Source organism: Solanum stenotomum, chromosome 1, assembly GCF_019186545.1.
Source record: "Solanum stenotomum isolate F172 chromosome 1, ASM1918654v1, whole genome shotgun sequence".
Lineage (NCBI taxonomy): Eukaryota > Viridiplantae > Streptophyta > Magnoliopsida > Solanales > Solanaceae > Solanum > Solanum stenotomum.
The window spans coordinates 44,918,219-44,940,374 of record NC_064282.1 but is presented as its reverse complement, the minus strand read 5'-3'; the positions used below and the strand labels follow the sequence as shown (position 1 = coordinate 44,940,374).

Here is a 22,156-nt window from a genome sequence, read left to right as displayed (position 1 = left end):
GTTAGTATGGGTGCCAATCAGGATGGTCTGGGCCGTGATAAAGTTCTTATCAGAGCCCTAGGTTCATTAATCTCATTGTACCAAAATGAGTATAGTAGATTATTATGGAACGATACAGATTCATCTGTACTATTCTACGAGAGGCTAAGGACTTTAAGAAATATCTATGTTTGCTCTTGTCTCCTTTCTTGCTATAACTTAATTCCAATTGGTATCTGGTGATCCGAATTGGTATCTAATTCCCTTCACTCTTCTATCTGCATATGGTTAACACTAGATTCAACGATGTTAGACCCGTAGCTCCCATCAATGAGCCAGTCGAAGAGTCTGCAGCCAGAGGCCACGGTCAAGACAGGGGTAGGGGAAGAGCAAGGGGCAGGGACAGAGGAAAAATGGCACATGCTAGGGGTGGAGCCTCAGCTGAGAATGTTCCAAAGGATGAGGCCCCTCCTGCACCGCAAGAAGAGGTCGAAGAGAATGTGGAGATTGAGGATGAGGGGGATTTTTGAAAGGAAGAGGATCATCGGCCTGGATTACCGGCATTCCTCCCTTAAATCTAGTGTTAGCTCAGCATATCATGTCTTTCTTGAAGCGGTTGGACGGCCCTGGTGTCCTTCTCGTAGTGTAAGTTGCTCAACCTCCGATCAACTGCCCTGTTACTGCTACTTTTCCCATGGTACATGGAGTGTTAGGAATCAATGTCTTTTTCCATCTTTTGTTAGGTCCCGTGATAACTGGTAATGAGCATGAGACCTTGACAAAGTTTCTGAAATTGAAGTTGCTTGTGTTCTATGGTTCTGAGAGTGAGGATTCCTATGAGTTCATCTTGGATTGTTATGAGAGGTTTCATAAGTTGGGTATTATGCATCAGCATGGGTAGAGTTCGTGACCTTTTAGCTTCAAGCTGAGGCCAAGTAGTGATGGAGGGCGTATGTGGAATGCAGATAGTCAATTTTCCCCCATTGACTTGGACACAGTTCTGTGCTCTGTTTCTGGAAAAGTATATACCCCGAACATTGAGGGATTGTAAGAAGCATGAGTTCATGGTTTAGAGCAGGGTGGTATGTCAGTAGTTGCTTATGAGGCTAAGTTCCATGATTTGTCTAGATATGATACACAATTGGTGACTACTGATGAGGGGATGATTCGTCTATTCTTCAAGGGACTGAACTCCAAGTTACAGGTATTATCTGTTCACATGACCTCTGCAGGAAAAAGTTTTAATGAGGTGACAGATTTTGTGAAGAAAGTGGAAGGAATTAGACACAATGGATAGGCCAAGGCTTTATTTATCTAAGAAGTCCAAGAGCACATGTAACTTCCATGGTTGTTACTCTTGAGGTTCAGGCAAGCCGACACTTACAGCTCGGCCAATTCAGTCAGTCTTGCCCGCTTCCACAGGTAGTTACTCTGGAGCTCCACAACAAAATTTTATTCAGGGTAGCTAGAGAGTCGCACCTTCGGCGGGCATCAGGCCATCGTTTGACCGCACTTGTTATAATTATGGAGAACCTAGGCATATGAGAAGAGATTGTCCCCACCCGCACATGTTTGATTCCGCGCAGCAGCAGACTAGAGCAGTTGTAGCTGCGGGCAGTGGTAATAATGGTAGAGGGCATCTATAAGATTGGCGAGGAGTAAATCAGTGAGGCCATAGAGGCTGGGGAAATGGTAATGCATGTAGAGGATCAATGCAGCGAGGCAAAGAGGTCACCTGTCAAGATAAGAGGGCTCAGTGTTATGCTTTTTCGGGCAAGACCGAGGCTGAGGTGTCTAATACAATGATCACTTGTACTATTCTTGTCTGTGACCGGATGCCTACTGTCTTGTTTGATCTTGGTTCTACTTATTCATATGTGTCAGTTCAATTTACCTTGGGATTTGACATGGTTTGTGATATACTTGATGCCCTCATCCATGTTTCTACCCTAGTTGGAGAGTCTGTCATAGTCACCCATGTTTATCGTGCTTGTCCTATCTTGTTTATAGGTTTTCAGACTTGGGTTGATTTGGTTATTTTGGATATCACTCACTTCGATATAATCCTAAGCATGACTTGACTATCCCCCTATTATGCTGTGTTAAATTGTAATACTAAGTATGTGACTCTAGAGATCCTAGGTAGGGAAAAGTAAGAGTGGGAAGGGGTGTACAAGCCTAAGCCATCTAAGGTGATATCTTCAATTCAGACTAGGAAACTAGTGGGGCAGGGTTGTTTGGTATATTTGGCTCATATTCGGGATGTTGAGGTTGAGTCTCCCTCTATTGAGTATAATCGTGTAGTGTCTAAATTTACCGAAGTGTTCCTTATTGATTTGCCTGGTATTCCTCCGGAGAGAGATATAGATTTCTGCATTGATTTGGAATCGGGCATTCGCCCCATTTCCATCCCTCCTTATACATGGCTCCAGTTGAATTGAGAGAACTTAAGGCTCAAATCTAGGAGCTTCTTGATGAAAGGTTCATTCATCCTAGTGCTTCCCCATGAGGTGCTCCTGTCTTATTTGTTAAGAAAAAATATGGTAGTATGAGAATATGCATACATTAACGGCAGTTGAATAGGGTCACCATTCAAAATAAGTATTTGTTGCCTCGGAAAGATGATGTTTAGACCAATTGTAAGGTGCATCAGTTTTCTCTAAAATTGATCTAAGGTTTGGTTACCATAAGTTAAATATTAGGCCTGAGAATGTACCCAAAATGGCATTCAGGACCCGCTATAGGCACTATGAGTTTTTAGTGATGTTTCTTGGGTTGACCAATGTGCGTGCAACCTTCATGAGTTTGATGAATGGTGTGTTTAAACAATTCCTGCATTCTTTTGTTATTGTCTTTAATGATGACATTTGGGTGTATTCAAGGAGTAAAGAAGAACATGTTGACCATCTTCATATAGTTTTGGGTGTCCTTAGGAGAGAAAAGTTATATGATAAATTTTCCAAGTGTGAGTTCTGGTTGGATTCAGTTGCCTTTTTGGGGCATATAGTTTCAGGGAAAGGGTAATGGTAGATCCCCAAAAGATTGAAACGGTTAAGAATTGGGTCCGGCATAGCTCTATGACTGAAGCCTGGGGCTGGCTAGCTACTATCATCGGTTAGTGAAAAACTTTGCTTCTATTACCATGCATTTAAAAAGATTGACTAAAAATGAGGGGCCTTTCGAATGGACTGAAAAATGTGAAGAATTCTTTCAAAATCTCAAGACTCTCTTGACCACCGCACCTATTGTAGCACTATCGGTGGAAGGTAGAGATTTCATTATTTATTGTGATACTTCACATTCGAATTTGGGTATTGTGTTGATGCACGATAAGAATGTCATAGCTTATGCATCGCAGCAGTTGAAAGTACATGAGAGGAATTACCCGAAGCATGATTTGGAGTTGGCAGCGGTAGCGTTCGCTCTTAAGATCTGGCGGCATTACCCCTATCGTGTCAAGTGTGAGGTGTTTATTGATCATCGTAATCAGCAACATGTATTCACTCAAAGGGACCTAAATTTGAGACATCGAAGGTGGATGGAGTTACTTAAGGATTATGATGTCACCATCCAATATCATTCGGGTAAGGCTAATGTGGTAGGAGACGCACTAAGACTAAAACAGGTAAGCATGTGCAATCTAGCTTGTTTGGGTGTATCCAATTGACCTTTGGACAAGGAGATTCAAACATTGGAATCAAAGTTCATGCAGTTGGGCATCTCAGAGAAACGTGGGGTGTTAGCTAGAATTTGGGTTAGACTCACGTTCATTAAGGAGATTAATGCCAAACAGTTTGAGGATAAGGATTTGAAGGAGCTTAGAAAGAAGACATTGTCTGGTAAGGCACAAGATAAGAATCTTGATGCGAGTGGTATGCTCTTTTTCAGGGGAGAATTTGTGTTCCCCAAGTGGATGACTTGATTCAGAAATATGTTGACAGAATCCCATGGTTCACGGTATTCCATTCATCCGGGTGTGACCAAAATGTGCCAAGATTTGAAACGACATTATTTGTGGCCTGGTATGAAGAAAGACATAGATGTATTTGTGGCCAAGTGCCAAAACTGTTAGCAGGTAAAGTATGAGCAGCAAAGGCCTGAAAGTTTGCTTCAGCGAATGCCAATTCCAGAATGGAAGTGGGAGAGGATAGCTATAGATTTTGTGGTTGGTCTCCCCAAGACCTTGGGGAAGTTTTATTCCATTTGGGTAGTGGTTGACAGATTTACTAAGTCATCCCATTTCATTCCAGACAGAATAGAGTGTAACGTGCTGGGGGAAATTGCATGATGAGCTGGGAACTCAACTCACTTATTGTACAACTTTCCATCCACAGACAGATGGGCAGTCATAGAGAACTATTCAAGTGTTAGGGGACACGTTGAGGGCATGTGTGGTTGACTTTGGAGGGCATTGGGATAAGTTCCTACAGTTGTGTGAGTTCTCTTATAATAATAATTGCCTCTCTATCATTGAGATGGAACCATTTGAGGCACTTTTCGAGAGGGGATGTAGATCACCCATAGGGTGGTTTGAGGCTAGAGATGTGAAACCTTTGGGGTTTTTTTTGGTTCAAGATGCTCAGGATAAGATGAGAAGTATCCAAACTAAGCTTCTAGCAGCCTAGAGTCGACAGAAAAAGTATGCAGACCGTAAGGTAAGGGACATGACATTTCAGGCTGGTGAGCAATTCCTTCTAAAAGTGACACCCATAAAGGGGGCGATGAGATTTAGTAATAAGGGCAAGCTTAGTCCTCGATACATTGGTCCATTTGAGGTTCTTGACTGTGTAGGGCTAGTGGCTTATAGGTTGGCTTTACTACCTTGCCTCTCTGGAGTTCATCTGGTGTTTCATGTGTCCATGTGGAAGAACTATCATAGGAGCGGAGATTACATCATAAAGTGGGACTCAATGTTGTTACTTAAGGACCTTCGGTATGAGAGGGAACCGATTATAATTCTAGATCGTGATGTCCGAAAGCTAAGGACCAATGAGATTAAGTCCGTGAAATTCCAATGGAAGCATCTTCCAATGGAGGAATTTACTTGGGTAACCGAGAAGGACATTCGAGACAAGTATCCCAGTTGGTCGACGATTCAGGTACCACTCTACTTTTGATTTAGCCAGTTTTTCCGAGTTATCACTCGGGGACGAGTGATGGGTAAATTGATATCTATTGTAACGACCTACTCCCGTCGTTATAGAAAAGACAATGGGGAAATAATATGGACCAAAAAACATTTTAGTAGTGACTTGAAAAATTATAGCCTAGTCCAGATTTGGATGAAATCTGAGTCAGATGAGGTCTGAGGAAATATGATAATGAATGGGATCTAATTATGGATTTGATCACATGAGTAGATATCTAAAACAATAAGTAACCCGTACGACTTTATGGAATCAAGTGTGGGCGAGTAGAACTCTCGAAACTAATCTTAGCGTGAAAGGGTAGTTTCTGAACGTCAAGGGTAGAAGGTATGTTGTGAAATGGGAGCTTGGAAGTCAAATTCTGAGGTTCTGTCTTTGTATAAGCCTCCAGGGCCGGGCCGCTGTGGTGGGATAGGGTCTGCTGTAGCGGGCCAGTCGCGAATTCTGTCGGGGAAAAATCCCAATTTTTTATTTTTCTGCAAACTTCATTCTTAAGAGTTAGGAGACAACCCATGGCAATTTCTTGACAGTTTTCCACGACTTTTGGTGCTAAAGGTAAGGATTTTACTCCTCTAATCCATTTTTTTATCCGTAAAACTTAGATTCATGGGTATTTAACATTGGGGAGCTTTTCGGCCTAAGTTAATGGAGGAAAAATCCCTATCTGAATATTAGGATCATGGGTTTGGTCTTGGGTTATTGAATTTATTATAATCCAGGTAATTAGACCTCAATTATTGATCCTTTCGTTAAATTAGTCGTTTATAGACCAAGAAAAAGAGAATCCGGAAAGGGAAACCTCAAGTATCTTAGGAGGATTTAAGCTTGGTTTTGAGGTAGGTGAGTGCTTGATTTCCTGTTTGTGTGATATATGTCGATTGATTGCTATATTGTATGCATGCTAGGATGTGAATAGGGAAATGTGAATCGAACCTAATAAAATGATTATGTGTGAACAATACATGCAATGATTTTGTTACTTGATTGTATGATTTGAGTATTGTTGATTATGGATGTGATTGTGATTGTTGTTGTGCATTGGATCGGGTGTCACATTCCGACACATACATTGTATCGAGTGTCACGTTCTGACACATATATTGAATCGGGTTTCACGTTCCGACAAATGCATTTGATTACGTGTCACATTTCGACTCACTAACAGTTTGGGTGTGGGTTCCATTAGAGAACTACTTGTGATTGTTATCCTTATATCTACTTGTCATTGATAATGGAAGATTGTATGTTGCTCTGGAATGATAACTGAAATGTATTATATATATGTCTGCTTACTATGTTGTGATTGTTCATTGTATATTGTCTATATGGGAGTAGCCGTCTGATCCTACCAGTACATTGTGGTTGTGTACTGATACTGCACTTATTCTTTCTTTGTTGAGTACAATGCATCTTTAGGCAGCTACTGACATACCTCATTCAGGAGATTACTGATCAAGATAGAATTCAAGGATGAGTCAGTTCTTCTAGGCTGCCATGAGTTCTCATTATGTATAGTCCATTTTCTGCGAACTTAGACTAGTACTTTAGATATTCGCTTGTCTAGTTTCTAGGTTGTACCTCTTGTTCTTAGACTTGTCCTTGGTAGAGTTTTGGTACATTGACTTTCAGATTCTAGGGGTTGTTTTCCACAAATGTTTTGTTAGTAGGTTATTCAAACATCCAGAGTTCATGAGAACTTTGTATTTTCCTTTAGACATTTAAACCTACTTTCGTATCTTTAAATGTTTTAGTTTTCGTTAAGTTATTTAGACGGGTTGTACTAATGGTTCTCCCATATGAGGGTTAGTATGGGTGTCAATCACGAAGTTCTAGGTCTTGATAGTCAGCCTTGTCGATTTGGGCTAGAGCTTAACTGAGTTTTGGGAAAATCTCGGTAAGACTGGGTAAACCTCAGTATAGGAAAATCTCATACGGTGAAGCAGACCTTAGGGAGGACACTGAGTCCATAGAGGGGGTGTATGTGATGCCTCAACTTAAGATTATAAGTCCTACATCAACAACACACATGAGATATGTTGGGTACCTACATAAGTTGGTCTTACCAATTAAAAATGCATTTTAAAGTCGTACGGGCCTAGGCCCAAATCGGATAATATCACTAGAAGCGGATAATATCACTAGCAGACTGGACTGTTACACTTATTTTCTTCCAAATTTATTGTTATAATTTAGAGGCTTGTACATATGACAACAAGATTTTTGAGGTTTTCATTAAGTTGACTTTGTTATCCGCATTACTAAAATGTTCTTAAAGTTTCATTCTTAAGATGATTGGACTGCATTTTATCGCTATATTTGGTTTTAAGATGACTTACCTTGGTGGGATAAAATTAATTCCATTACACCCATTTTTGGGTCGTGACAAATGATATCAGAACCCGAAGTTCATAAATCTCATGTGTATAAAAGTCAAGTGTAAGTAGATTCTCGAGGAATGATGCAGAGATGTTTGTACTTATCTTCAAAAGCTACAAAAACTATTGCGGAACTGCTTTTTGTTCATTTTTCTCATCGTGTGTGATAACCTTCATTAGTACTAAGTTGTCGCGTGTTCTTTGGATAGATGGCAAGGACTAGAGCCACTGTTGTTGGTGGTAGAGGGGAGGTAATCCCTGAGATGGTTATTGAGGCACCAACTTAGGGTAGGGGTACAACCTGAGCTAGAGGTTCTGCCCATGATGCGGCATTAGCCAGAGGTCGTGCCCATAGAGCAACACCATCGAGGGGTCGAAAGCCTCTCAAACGTCTTAGATTATTATTCGAAAGGACCAGGTTCCTCAAGAGCACATAACCACACCTTTACTTCAGGATACCTTATTGAGAGTGTTGAATGTACTTGAAAGATTTACGCAGGGTGGTGATGCAACAAACACACGACATGGCTCTTAAACTAGAGTGATGTCTCAAATCCCAAAGCAACAACATACTCCATTTATTCATGATCTTGTGGGGAAGCTACTGGTGGATACCATGGTTGAAAATGATCTTGCACCGGTAGTTGGTGGTCAAGGTGCACCTTTGGTTGTTCTGACAGAGAATGAGCACCGTAGATATCAGAAATTCTAGAAGATGGACCCACCACAATTTATGGGTAGCAAGAGCAAGGACGCTAATGAGTATTGATATACCATGAGCTTACGGTATTTCTAATACATTTCACCTACAAGTTGTGTGTGTCTAGGGCCTTTTTGTATTGGTTTTTATGTGGTTTTATCATATTTTGTAGGAAAGATATTCAAGCGCGGAAGTAAAGAGACAGCTCAAACAAATGCAAAAAAGGGCATCTACAGAGGTGATCTACGGACCGTAGGTCCATTGATGCTCTGCAGATGGTGGTCATAGATCAGCAGGCAAGGCATGGAAGGCAAATCAGGGAAATCTGACCAAGTGTGGAACCGCGGTGGCCATTGACGGTCCGTAGATGGATCTACGGACCGTACTGTTGATCCGAAGAATGATATTGCGAGGGTTCCAGTACCTGATGTTTGAAAAATTCTAAGTATGGAGTTACGGAGAGGGATTGACGGACCGTAGATCGATCTACGATCCGTACTGCAACTCCGTCGTTTGCTTCAATGAAACTAATTTTTGGAAGATAAAAAATTTTCTAAGTCCTGGCTGACATAATGGACTCACGAACTGTAGATCCGACGGTTCGTGAACCAGTCTTGTGGAATGAAGACGCATGCCTGAACAAACTTTCCTTATTTTGTTACCTTTTTAATTTAGGACTTGTTTTTTATAAATAGGGCATGTAAACTTCGTTTTTGAGGGTTAGAGATTATTATTTTATTCTAGTTCTTGACTTGGGAGATTTACTTGCAACTTTAGCAATTCTTAATTTCCTAAGTTCGTTTGAAGATTTTGGTGTTGAATTTCTGGGTTTATTATTCTTCTTACGTAAGTTCATAATTCTCTCATCTAAAACAATGAATTATGTTCATATGATTATGGGTAACTAAACCCCACAACTAGGGTTGTGGGAACCATGAGTGATTAACAAAGTATGAATAGTAAATAAACAATTCTTGAATAGTGTTTTGCATGCATTGATAGTTCTTTCATTTATAAGTCTTTTTAACGAGTGCACGAGTTAGAAGTCGCCTTATTGCTACTTGCCGGACCAAGGAGGTAATCAACAAGAAAAGAATTATCAACATAGATTTAGTGTCATACTATCTAATAGGATAGTGTCGATTGGTGCGAAGTAATAACTAAACAAAATATCGATTATGATGTCTAATATGAGGAAAAAGTAAGGGTTAGTAAATCATACACACGTAGTCGGACCAAGGTGCGGGGTGAAATTCTCTAGATGCCGGACCAAGGATTTAGAGATACATAACTTATCACTTTGCATGTAGTACACTAGGAAAGCATTGCTATTACTAGGATTATTGTGTTATGAGCTTGTGGGGAACACGTATACCCTAGTTATTTTTCTCATCTTGATAACAACCAAAACTGACTTTTGATTACTGATTATTTATTGAATTCTTACAATTTGTTTCACAACCCCCCCCCCCCCCCTTTTTATTACTTGTTTCTGGAAGTAATTTGACTAATTGAATATAATTGTTGGTTAAAGTAAAGTCTAAACCATTTTCCTCATGGGATTGACACCAACCTACAAGTTGGGTTCTTTGCTTGATAACGATCGCTTATGCTTCTTTAGGGAGGTGTAATTTGAGCGTATCAAGTATCTGACTATATGCCAAGAGTTGACATAGGCTATTGAGTTAGCTAAGTCACATGGGGTTCGGTATCGAACTTTCTAGGCCAGTGAGAGAGTGGTGGAGAGTTTATTCAGGGTCTTTGCCAGTTGGATCTCCTCTAGGGATTTGGGACATACTTTATAGTGCCTTTTATGACCACTTTGTCCCTTGGAGAGTGAGAGAGGAGAGCGGCTTGAGGTTCGAGAATCTGACACATGAAATCTTATGTTTTGTAGAATATGAGCCCCATTTTAGCTAGATGTCTAGGCATGTTTTTTCCATTATTCTGGACAAGATGGAGAGGATTTGTAGATTTGTAAGGGAGTTGACTTTTGAAACGACCCGAGAGCACCCCCTAGTCGTTACCGGCGTATTCGACCTCAAAGAGGTCTTATACAAGCCCTTAGCATTCATCATAGCATGTATCATAGAATAAAAACACGGAAAATTTAAAACTTTTACTTGGATGTTCAACTTCACTTCATATATGAAAAATATAATCTATCTTTGTCACAATATACCATCTAGACATAGAAGTATCGAAAATGGGACATAACCATTACATCAATAAGAAGTCTAGAAATAGGAAAGTACAACAATGTTTATTAACATAAGCAAAGAACTAAACATAACAGCTAGATCATATGGTCTTGTCCCCGGACTTGAGGACTCACCAACTTGGGGAAGCAACTCCAAGTGTCTTGAGAACTAAACATAAAAGGCCGTTTTAGTCAAAACATGTTTTTTACCAAGTAAATCCAATATGCACACAAAGTAAGCATCATAGTACAAACCAACATAATATCATCCCAACACGTAGACAACCCAAGTAATACTAGTGCAATGCAAGGAATAGAATCCCATAACTCTATTCAAAGCCAAGTATCACATAAAGCAACCTACTTCATGCATAAATACAAAAGATCATACTTCATCATAACTTACCATATTCATAATGATCATACATAACATAGCTTCAACATATATAAGTCATAATCATCATAATCATAAGTGAACACTACTACAACCATCTCTTAGGATCCCACAAGTGCAATGTTCAAGAGAAGTCCCATACCCTCCCTTACACAATGTAGAACTTAAGAAAGCCCTAGTAAGAGTTCATACCTTCATTTAGTTTTACATTAGGGAGATATTTCCATAACCGACATACACCATGAGAGCTACATAGAAACTGGGGTTCTAGTCCCACACCGAAAAGAGAGGGTTAACACTCGCCTAAGGTGTAACCATTCGTACATAGCTATCTAGGTGGATCCACTAAGCTAAAGTCCTATGTGGGCACATATTTAAGGGTCAAGGACATTGCTCCTAGAAATCCTAACTTTCTAAATGTGGGGGATTTCCATCTCTTGAGACAACACATACCGCGGGTAATCCAGACTTGCTAAACGTGAGGAAACCCATGTAGGGAGCCGGACTTACTAAACGTGAGACCCCCATCTCATTTACATGCCCTTTCGGTTCTAAGCATCTAATTCCCTTTTGTAATCATCTTTAGTCATCACATAAGTTCACATTAGCCTTTACTAGACTCTTATGTAAACATCTTACCATAATAGCTCATATGTGTTCATAAGTGAGTAACAATCCTTTCACTTTAGAAACACTTAGTAAGTGAGTAACCCTTTCACTTTACATTACACTATAATCATTAGAACTACGTTTCAATCATATAGCAATCATACCATAACATACATACATATTTCATAGCTAATTCAAGTGTAGAGGGTTAAGGATGAGGAAACTAGGTCATCAACACTACAACAACACATTAGGTATATCATCATTACAATCTAAGTAATTCACCTATCATACTTAGGTTCAACGAAGAACCAACCTTCATACCTTCTTGCCCTTCATAGGACATTCATACTTCAATCACCAATCAGTTCATAACCAATACATAATACAAGGTAATTCATGTAGTAATACATAATCAACATCAATATAAGCAATTGACATATTCCCTTCATAGCATTCAAGGCTTCATTCAAAGACTCAACCCTAATTTCATAGAAATTATACATAACCTAGGGTAGAATCATCATACAAACATGAATTACATAACATCACATTCGATTCATAGCATTCACTCAATATCCAACATAAACTAGGGTTAGAATTAGGAAAAGAAGGAGAAACATGGGTCTCATGGGTAATTCTTCAAGAAACCACAAATACAACATAAATTCATTCATAATTGTTCATATAACATCAATCAAATTCAGTTTATAACAACAATTTCCCCTTAGAAAGAAGACCCACGCTTTTGCGTTGAAAACTTAAAAATTGGAGATTTTGAAATTCATCTTGAAGGGACCTCTTGGGGAAAGGAATCCCAAGAGTGATAAGCAACCATACCTTAGTTGATTCTTTCAGAATAAATGGAGAAACTCCAAGCAATTTGGGAAAGAACCTTGAAACCCTAGGTCCAATGTATTCTTCTTCTTCTAAGGTTTTTAGAGAGAAGTGGGAGAATTTTGATTTCAATAGGGTGTTGTGTATAATGACCAAAACCTGTGACTTTAGACTTAAAAACCAATATATAATTAATAAAAAAATACCCAAAACATCCCTACTTAAATAGGATTTAAAAGGAAAGTCCCAAAACTCCTCATTTAAATGGTCCCCATCAGGGACCACGACAAGCATTCACGGACCGTGAAAGTGCACCACGGGCCGTTGTACTGCCCGTGGTATTGGACGCAGTGGCTCCCCTTTCGTGTACAAGCCAACACTTGGCCAAGACAAGACCACAGAGCCTCCCACGATCCATGGTCATGACCACGGTCCGTGGTGATGGTCTTGGTCATGACTTGTCCTTCTGGAGGCAAGGCCTTCGAGCCTTGGTGCCAAGTAATGTTCACGAGCCACCCCTCTCTCTCGTCAAGTGCATCACGGCCCGTAGTGGTTCCCGTGGTGCCTTGGGCAGTAGCTACCCTAACAACCCCCAATTCCCTAAAAGCTAAGAGAACTCCATGCCCACCTTCACGAGCCGTGAAGTGAACTACGACTCGTGGTCCCTCTCGTGAAAGGTGAGGCAGTGTCTGGGACACTTGGAGGTCCATCTCCGTCGACCAAGGAAACTCCACGAAGCCTCCCACTGTCCGTGGTCATGACCACGAGCCATGGTGTTTGAGGCAGTCGCTCCAAATTTGGGGCAGCCTTGGCCTTAGGCCTTGGCTTGCCCCTTTTGTTTGGCACTCCACCCTTAGGCCTTAACTCATAGACTACCATAGCACACCTAGATGGTCTACTAACTTAGGGGAATTCATTTTATACCTCATTGACATTACGTTTAGGCTCTAGTTCAACCTACGAAAATTCCGGGGTGTTACAACATCCCCCCCTTAGGAACATTCGTCCCTGAATGTCACTAGGACTTCTTTCTATGGAGACAATGACTCGAACTAGCAGCACAACAACCAGTCACATCAACATCATCATATCATCATATCATATAGGAATTTAATCCACAACATCACTATGCTCAAAACTCTTTACTTCACACAAGTATAGGAGGAACTACCTTCTCCATATTCAATGAGCATCAACATATATTTTCAGAAATCAACAAGACATTCTTGTGAACAAGACAACATTAAGCATGCTCATTTCAACTCTCATAAAGACAACATCACACAACATCTATGGGTGCAATTTTAATCATGAGAAACAAAATTCATGAAAATTCAACATACAACTTAAGCATGAATTTTAACAAAACTATGCACATACAAGGAAATCATGTCATAATCATCAACACACATGATTTTCAATTTATACCAAATTAAGAGAGGATACTAACCTCAACTATGGCTAGGAGTAGGAGGAAAATGATGAGGGTAGAGGGAATTCATGTCGGCCTCGGCCTCCCATGTTGCACCCTCAACTAGGTGATTTCTTCATAGGACTTTTACGGAGGCAATTTCTTTATTCCTCAACTTCTTAACTTGACGATCTAAGATTTCGACCGGAACCTCTTCATAAGAAAGGTTTTCATCCACACCTAAACCTTCTAGTGGGAGGATGGACACCGGGTCACCTATACACTTCTTTAACATAAAAATATGGAACACCGGGTGTAGCGGGGCCAATTCAATGGGAAACTTCAACTCATAAGTGACCTTTCCGACACGCTTCAAGATCTCATAAGGCCCAACATACCGGGGGCTAAGTTTCTCCTTCTTACCAAACCTCATCACCCATTTCATGGGTGGGATCTTCATGTAGACCCAATCACCTACTTCAAATTCAAGATCTCTCTTTCTATTATCAGCATAAGACTTTTGCCGACTATGAGCCGTTTTCAACATATCCCTTATAAGTCAAACTTTCTCCGTGGCCTCATAGACTACCTCGGGACCAAGAAGACCAAATTCACCCACTTCAAACCACATAACCGGAGATCGACACCTTTTACCATAAAGTACTTCAAAGGGTGCCATAGCAATACTTGAGTGGTAGCTATTGTTGTAGGAAAATTATATCAAATGTAGGTGGTCATCCCAATTACCTTTGAAATCAATGACACACGCTCTCAACATGTCCTCTAGGGTTTGGATGGTGCGTTCCACTTGACCATTCGTTTGAAGGCTCTTGTGGTCAACAAACACATCCACATGTACCCCATAAAGATAGTGTCTCCAAATCTTTAAGGCAAAGACTATGGCCGCTAGCTCAAGGTCATGAGTTGGATAATTCTTCTCATGCACCTTGAGTTGTCTCGAGGCATAAGCTATAACCTTACCATGCTGCATGAGGACACAACCCAAACCTAATCGGGATGCATCACAATATACTACAAACCCTTCGGTGCCCTCCGGTAAGATCAAAACCGGAGCAGAGATGAGATTATCTTTTAACAACTGGAAGCTCCTTTCACAAGATTCCGACCATTCAAACTTGGAATTCTTTTGAGTTAAGGCCGTTAATGGAGATGCAATAGATGAAAATCCCTCAACAAACCTCCGGTAGTAACCAGCCAAACCCAAAATGCTTCTGATGTCGGAAGGACTCAAAGGTCTAGGCAAACTTTTGACCGCATAGGTATTCTTTGGATCAACTTCTATACCCTCACTAGAAACAATGTGACCAAGGAAAGCAACTAATCTTAACGAAAACTCGCACTTGCTAAACTTAGCATAGAGTTGGTGATCTTTGAGGACTTGCAATACTATCCTCAAATGATCCATGTGATCATCCTCACTTTTTGAGTATATCAAGATGTCATCAATAAAGACAATAACAAATAAGTCTAGAAAATTTCTAAACACACGGTTCATAAGGTCCATGAAAGCCGTCGGGGCATTTGTAAGACCAAAGGACATCACTAAGAACTCAAAATGACCGTATCTTGTTCAGAAGGCTGTTTTCGGAACATCAACACCTCTCACCCTAATTTGGTGATAACCCAACCTCAAATCAATTTTTGAAAAGTAACTCGCTCCTTGAAGTTGATCAAATAAGTCATCAATCCTAGGGAGTGGATACTTGTTCTTAATGGTCACCTTATTTAATTTTGTGTAATCAATACACATACGAAGAGATCCATCCTTCTTCTTCACAAATAACACCGGTGCACCCCAAGGAGATATACTAGGTTGGATGAAACCCTTATCCAACAAATCCTTGAGTTGAGTTTTTAATTCATTCAACTCCGTTGGGCCATCCGGTAAGGAGGGATTGAAATGGGTTGTGTATCTAGTAATAAATCTATGCCGAAATCTATTTCCCGTTCGGGAGGAATCTCAGGTAAGTCATCGGGAAAGACTTCCAGAAAATCCTTCACTACGGGGACCGACTCCAAAGGAGGAATCTCGGACTCAAGATCCTTGACCCTCACAATATGATAGAGACAACCCTTACAAATCAACTTATAAGCTTTTAGACATGAAATGATCCTTCCCCTAGGGATGGAATTTCCTCCTTTCCATTCTAAAATGGGTTCATTAAGAAATTGAAACTTCACAATTCGGGTCCTACAATCTATGGACGCAAAACAGGCATGAAGCCAATCCATCCCCAATATAACATCAAAGTCTAACATATCATGTTCCACCAAATCAACCAAAGTAACTCTATTGGGAAATGAAATGGGACAACCCCTATATACTCTTTTAGTAATTATGGAATCACCCACCGGAGTGGAAACCGAAAAAGGTTCATTTAAGACATCAGGAAGCATATCAAAATTCATAGCCACTAAAGGGGTTACAAAAGACAAAGTGGCACCGGGATCCAACAATGCGTAACCATTAATTGAAAATACATGTAACATACCGGTCACAACATCCGGAGAACTCTCTTGATCACCTCGGGATTGGAGAACATAAAAGTGATTCTTCTTAGGAGCATCGGGATTTGGGCTACTTGCTTGTGCTTGAGCATTTTCCCTTCCTTGAGCCTTTAGCATAGGGCAGTCCCTTCTCATGTGGCCGCTCTTACCACAACCATAGCAATTTCCCATGCCAACTAGGCACTTTTCTTTATGTTTTCGGCCACACTTTGTACAAATAGGCTTCTCAACATAAGGATCACCACCTTTTGTTTCTTGAGGCTTGGGGGTAGACACTTTACCTTTGTTGACCCTTGGAGTGTTAGGAGGACCTTGGTTGGAAAACCTCTTTTTGAACTTTGGCTTATCTTGGATTTCCAACCTAACCTTAGAAGAATTTCCATCATCGGCCCTTGACCTCTTCAATTCTCTACCAACTTTCTTAATCTTTTGCTTCTCAATTTGTTCGGCATGAACCATAAGACGAGAAATGTCCATGCTTGGGATTAGCATAGCCGACCTACATTCGTTCACCATAAGAACGGATACTCCCTTAACAAATTTGTTCATTGTAGCTCTACAGTTCGACACCAAAGTAGGAGCATGCTTGGAAAATTGAGTGAACTTGAGGCCATACTCATTCACACTCATACCCCTTTGACGAAGGTTGATGAATTCTTGCAGTTTCCTCTCCCTTATTTCCAAGGGGAAAAACCTATCAAGAAAAGCCATCTTGAATGTAGCCCAACTTATCGGACTCTCTCTAATAGGTCTCCCCTCCTTCTAATGTTCATACCACACTTGTGCCACATCTTTGAGTTGATAGGAGGCTAACTCCGCCTTTTCTTGACAAGACACACCCATAGCCTCTAGAACCTTAAACACTTCGTCAATGAATAATTGTAGATCTTCTACCACCTTGGAGCCAAAGAAAGTAGGGGGATTCATCCTTGTGAAATCCCTTATCCTAGAAGCGGTAGTGCTAGCATTGGGGTTCACTTGTACCCTAGCATCCCTAGCAACTTGAGTGGCCAACATTTGAGTCAAATTATGAATAGCCGACCTTATCTCAACATTAGACATAGCCCCTTCTTCAATAGGAACTTGAGGGTTTTGAGGAGCTTGAGAGGGAACCGCCTCATTCACATTCTCATCACTGTCCCTTCTTGCATTGATCCTTCTTGTATTCATTGCCTATAAGCACAAGAGAAGGATTAGAATAAAAGGACTAGATAGAGTTAAGACTCTTAGGCACGACTATGGAGTAACAAATGAGCAAAAGTTCCTAAGCATCTCGTAGCCTCCCATTCATAAGTGTGGCGTGCTTCACACCCATGAACAGGACTCTACTCGACGTGGAATCTTGTGACATGGATCCTAGATTATTCTCAACCTTATGCTCTGATACCAAGTTTGTAACAACCCGAGAGCACCCCCTAGTCGTTACCAGCGTATTCGACCTTGAAGAGGTCTTATACAAGCCCTTAGCATTCATCATAGAATAAAAACACGAAAAATTTAAAACTTTTACTTGGAAGTTCAACTTCACTTCAAATATGAAAAATAGAATCTAACTTTGTCACAATGTACCATCTTGACCTAGAAGTATCGAAAATGAGACTTAGCCCTTACAAAAACAAGAAGTCTAGAAATAGGAAAGTACAACAATGTCTTTCCACATAGGCAAAGAACTAAACATAGAAGCTAGATCATAGGGTCTTGTCCTCGGACTTGAGGACTGACCAACTTGGGGAAGCAACTCCAAGTGTCTTGAGAAGTAAGCTTGAATCCTCAATGGCCCGAACCTAAATGTTTGGGGAAAAAAAGAAAATATAGGTTAGCACAACAAACGTACTAAGTATGGCTACTATGCTTAAAAACCATTGAAACATACATAAAAGGTAATTTTAGTCAAAATATGTTTTTACCAAGTAAATCCAATATGCACACAAAGTAAGCATTATAGTACAAACCAACATAATATCATCCCAACACGTAGACAACCAAAGTAATACTAGTGCAATGCAAGGAATAGAATCCCATAACCCTATTCAAAGCCAAGTATCACATTAAGCAACCTACATCATGCATACATACATAAGATCATACTTCATCATAACTTACCATATTCATAATGATCATACATAACATAGCGTCAACATACATAAGTCATAATCATCATAATCATAAGTGAACACTACTACAACCATCTCTTAGGATCCCACAAGTCCAATGTGCAAGAGAAGTCCCATACCCTCGCTTACACAATGTAGAAACTCTTAAGAAAGCCCTAGTAAGAGTTAACACCTTTCATACCTTCATGTAGTTTTACATTAGGGAGATATTGCCATAAATGACATAGACCATGAGAGCTACATGGAATCCGGTGTTATACTCCCACACTGAAAAGAAAGGGTTAACACTTGCCTAATGTGTAACCATTCGTACATAGCTATCTAGGTGGATCCACTAAGCTAAAGTCCTATGTGGCCACATACTCAAGGGTCAAGGAGATTGTTCCTAGAAATCCTAACTTACTAAATGTGGGGGATTTCCATCTGATGAGACAACATATACCGCGGGTAATTCGGACTTGCTAAACGTGAGGAAACCCATGTGGGGAGTCGGACTTACTAAATGTGAGACCCCCATCTCATTAACATGCCCTTTTGGTGTTAAAGATCTAATTCCCTTTTGTAATCATCTTTAGTCATCACATAAGTTCACATTAGCCTTTACTAGACTCTTATGTAAATATCTTACTATAATAGCTCATATATGTTCACAAGTTAATAACAATCCTTTCACTTTAGAAACACTTAGTAAGTGAGTAACCCTTTCACTTTACATTACACTATAATCATGAGAACTACCTTTCAATCATATACCAATCATACCATATAATACTTACATAGTTCATAGCTAATTCAAGTGTAGAGGGTTAAGGATGAGGAACATAGGTCATCAACACCACAACAACACATTAGGTATAGCATCATTACAATCTAAGTAATTCACCTTCCATACTTGAGTTCAAAGAACAACCAACCTTCATACCTTCTTGCCCTTCATAGGACATTCATACTTCAATCAGCAATCAGTTCATAAATAATACATAATACGAGGTAATTCATGAAGTAATACATAATCAACATCAATATAAGCAATTGCCATATTCCCTTCATAGCCTTCAAGGCTTCATTCAAAGACTCAACCCTAATTTCATAGAAAATATACATAACCTAGGGTAGAATCATAATAAAAACATGAATAACATAACATCACATTCGATTCATAGCCTTCACTCAATATCCAACACAAACTAGGGTTAGAATTAGGAAAAGAAGGAGAAACATGGTTGTCATGGGGAATTCTTCAAGAAACCACAAATACAACATAAATTCATTCATAATTGTTCATATAACATCAATCAAATTAAGTTTATAACATCAATTTCAGTTTAGAAAGAAGACCCACGTTTTTGAATTTAAAACCTAGAAATTGGAGATTTTGAAATTCATCTTGAAGGGACATCTTGGGGAAAGGAATCCCAAGAGTGATAAGCAACCATACCTTAGTTGATTCCCTGAGAATCAATGGAGAAACTCCAAGCAATTTGGCAAAGAACCTTGAAACCCTAGCTCCAATGTATTATTCTTCTTCTAAGGTTTTTAGAGAGAGAGTTTAGAGAGAAGTGGGAGAGTTTTGATTTCAATAGGGTGTTGTGTATAATGACCAAATCCTGTGAATTTAGACTTAAAAACCAATATATAATTAACCTCTAAAAATACCCAAAACAGCCATAGTTAAATAGGATTTAAAAGGAAAGTCCCAAAACTCCTCATTTAAATTGACCCCATCAAGGATCACGGCCAACTTTCACGGACCTTGAAAGTGCACCACGGGTCGTGGTATTGCCCGTGGTGTTGGAGGAAGTGGCTCCCCTTCGTGCACAAGCCAACACCTGGCCAAGGCAAAACCACAGAGCCTCCCACGATCCGTGGTCATGACCACGGTCCGTGATGATGCTCTTGGTCATGACTGGGCCTTGTGGAAGCAAGGCCTTCAAGCCTTGGTGCCAAGTGATGTTGACAAGCCACCCCTCTCCCTAGTCAAGTGCACCACGGCCTGTAGTGGTGCTCGTGGTGCCTTGGGCAGTAGCTACCCTAACAAGCCCTAACTCCCTAAAAGATAAGAGAACTCCACACCCACCTTCACGACCCGTAAAGTGGACCGCGACTCGTGGTCCCTCTCGTGAAGGGTGAGGCAGTGTTTGGGACACTTGGAGGTCCCTCTCCCTCGACTAAGGAAACTCCACGAAGCCTCCCACGGTCCGTGGTCATGACCACTAGCCGTGGTGATGGCCATGGAATTTGAGGCAGTTGCTCCAAATTTGGGGCAGCCTTGGCTTGCCCCTTTTGTTTGGCACTCCTCCATTAGGCCTTAACTCATAGACCACCATAGCACACCTAGATGGTCTACTAACTTAGGGGAATTCATTCTATACCTCATTGACACTATGTTTAGGCTCTAGTTCAACCTAAGAAAATTTTGGGGTGTTACAACTTTCTCTTTCATATTAGTTGTGTTTAGGGAATCTCAAGAAGGGGCTTCCTTTTGGTCCATTGTGAGAGACACTAAGGAGGAAAAATTAATTGAGAGAGAGGAGTTTGGCGATCCAAAGAGGGTGCCTGTACATCATGTCAGTTTTCTCATGCCTCATCTGGAGGTATGGGAAAGTATAGAGGGGGTGGTTTCTTTCGACGTCGGGGATCCGTTCAAACTTTGTGCTCCTAGTTATACACTTGAAGAGCTAGTTGAATCCTAGGGATACACCTATATGGGGTTAAATATCCTTAAGGACGTTGTCTTTAATTTGACACGCTTGATCAAGCTATGAAAATTATCTACAAGTATTCATTGAGGTTTTCACAACCATCATTTCAACAATTGTAGGATTTTCCTAAACTTACTTGAACCTTAAGGTTTGGCCCATCATCGATCACATAATTAATAAGCCTGCATGTGTAGTTGGTCTAATACCCACTAGTGATATTATGTACTTTGCACTGAATTCTTCATAGCTTTAGAATTTTCTTTTTAATGACTAAGGTGTGCTTCCTCGTATAGCGAGCATCTTTCTCGTATGTATATTATTGATATAGAATTTGCTTCTGTTAGACCATACCATAATCTCCCACATCATTGCAAAAAACAGCAAGTCTTCAAATGAAAAAATACAGAGAAATAATAGTTCATCCATAATCTCCACATTCATTTAGTAAGATCCCTATAAAACATCACAAGTTCAAGCTTGAAAGGAAAGTAAAAGCCATTAAAATCATTTGAAACATTTCATAGAATAAAATCCTTAAGTTACGCAGCTTGACCATGAGGTGCCACGATGACTTTTACCCTTGGTGATGTTTTTAAGAACATCATAAGTTCTTCATACAAATCCAGTACCTTTGCTACATCAATATCATCAAAAGTTTCAACAATCATCCTTGAAAGTGAAGGGGAATATGCCAATATCTTCTTTTAAAAAATGAGTTCAAATAGTGTCCCATCAAACTTTCTTAGTTCTAAAAATTCAAGCTTCTCAAATTGTTGGTGAACACAGTTTGGATCTTCCCGATAATGTGTAACTTCACCTATGTTTCTTTCTCTCAAGGTATTGAAAATCTATAGAAGGTCAAAGAAAAAAAAAGGTTACTAACTTTTACAAGTTGTAACAAGTAAAACTGTTTTAAGGAATAGAAATTACATTAGAATAAAATATTACTTGTAGATATTTTTTAATTTGTATAACCTGATATTGATAGAGAATAAAATTTATTAAATTGTCGGTACATGTATAGGTTAAACTCTAAAACTGTAAAGTGTTTAACTCATACATGTCGGCATATAAAAATGTTTTTACTATATCAAGTCACTAAAAGGTATCTACCGGAAACAAAGATTACCTACTACAACAGGTAAATATAACCTACTAT

General features: G+C 39.9%; 1 protein-coding gene across 1 annotated transcript; it reads left to right on the top strand.

The window, feature by feature from the left end:
• The first annotated feature begins 4,643 nt into the window (after nt 1–4,643).
• On the top strand, nt 4,644–7,788 carry LOC125853276 (uncharacterized). The gene is made up of 2 exons (XM_049532944.1): nt 4,644–5,078; nt 7,711–7,788. Exons 1-2 carry the CDS (start codon nt 4,644–4,646, stop codon nt 7,786–7,788), a joined length of 513 nt encoding a protein of 170 aa, XP_049388901.1.
• Nucleotides 7,789–22,156: the final 14,368 nt, after the last annotated feature.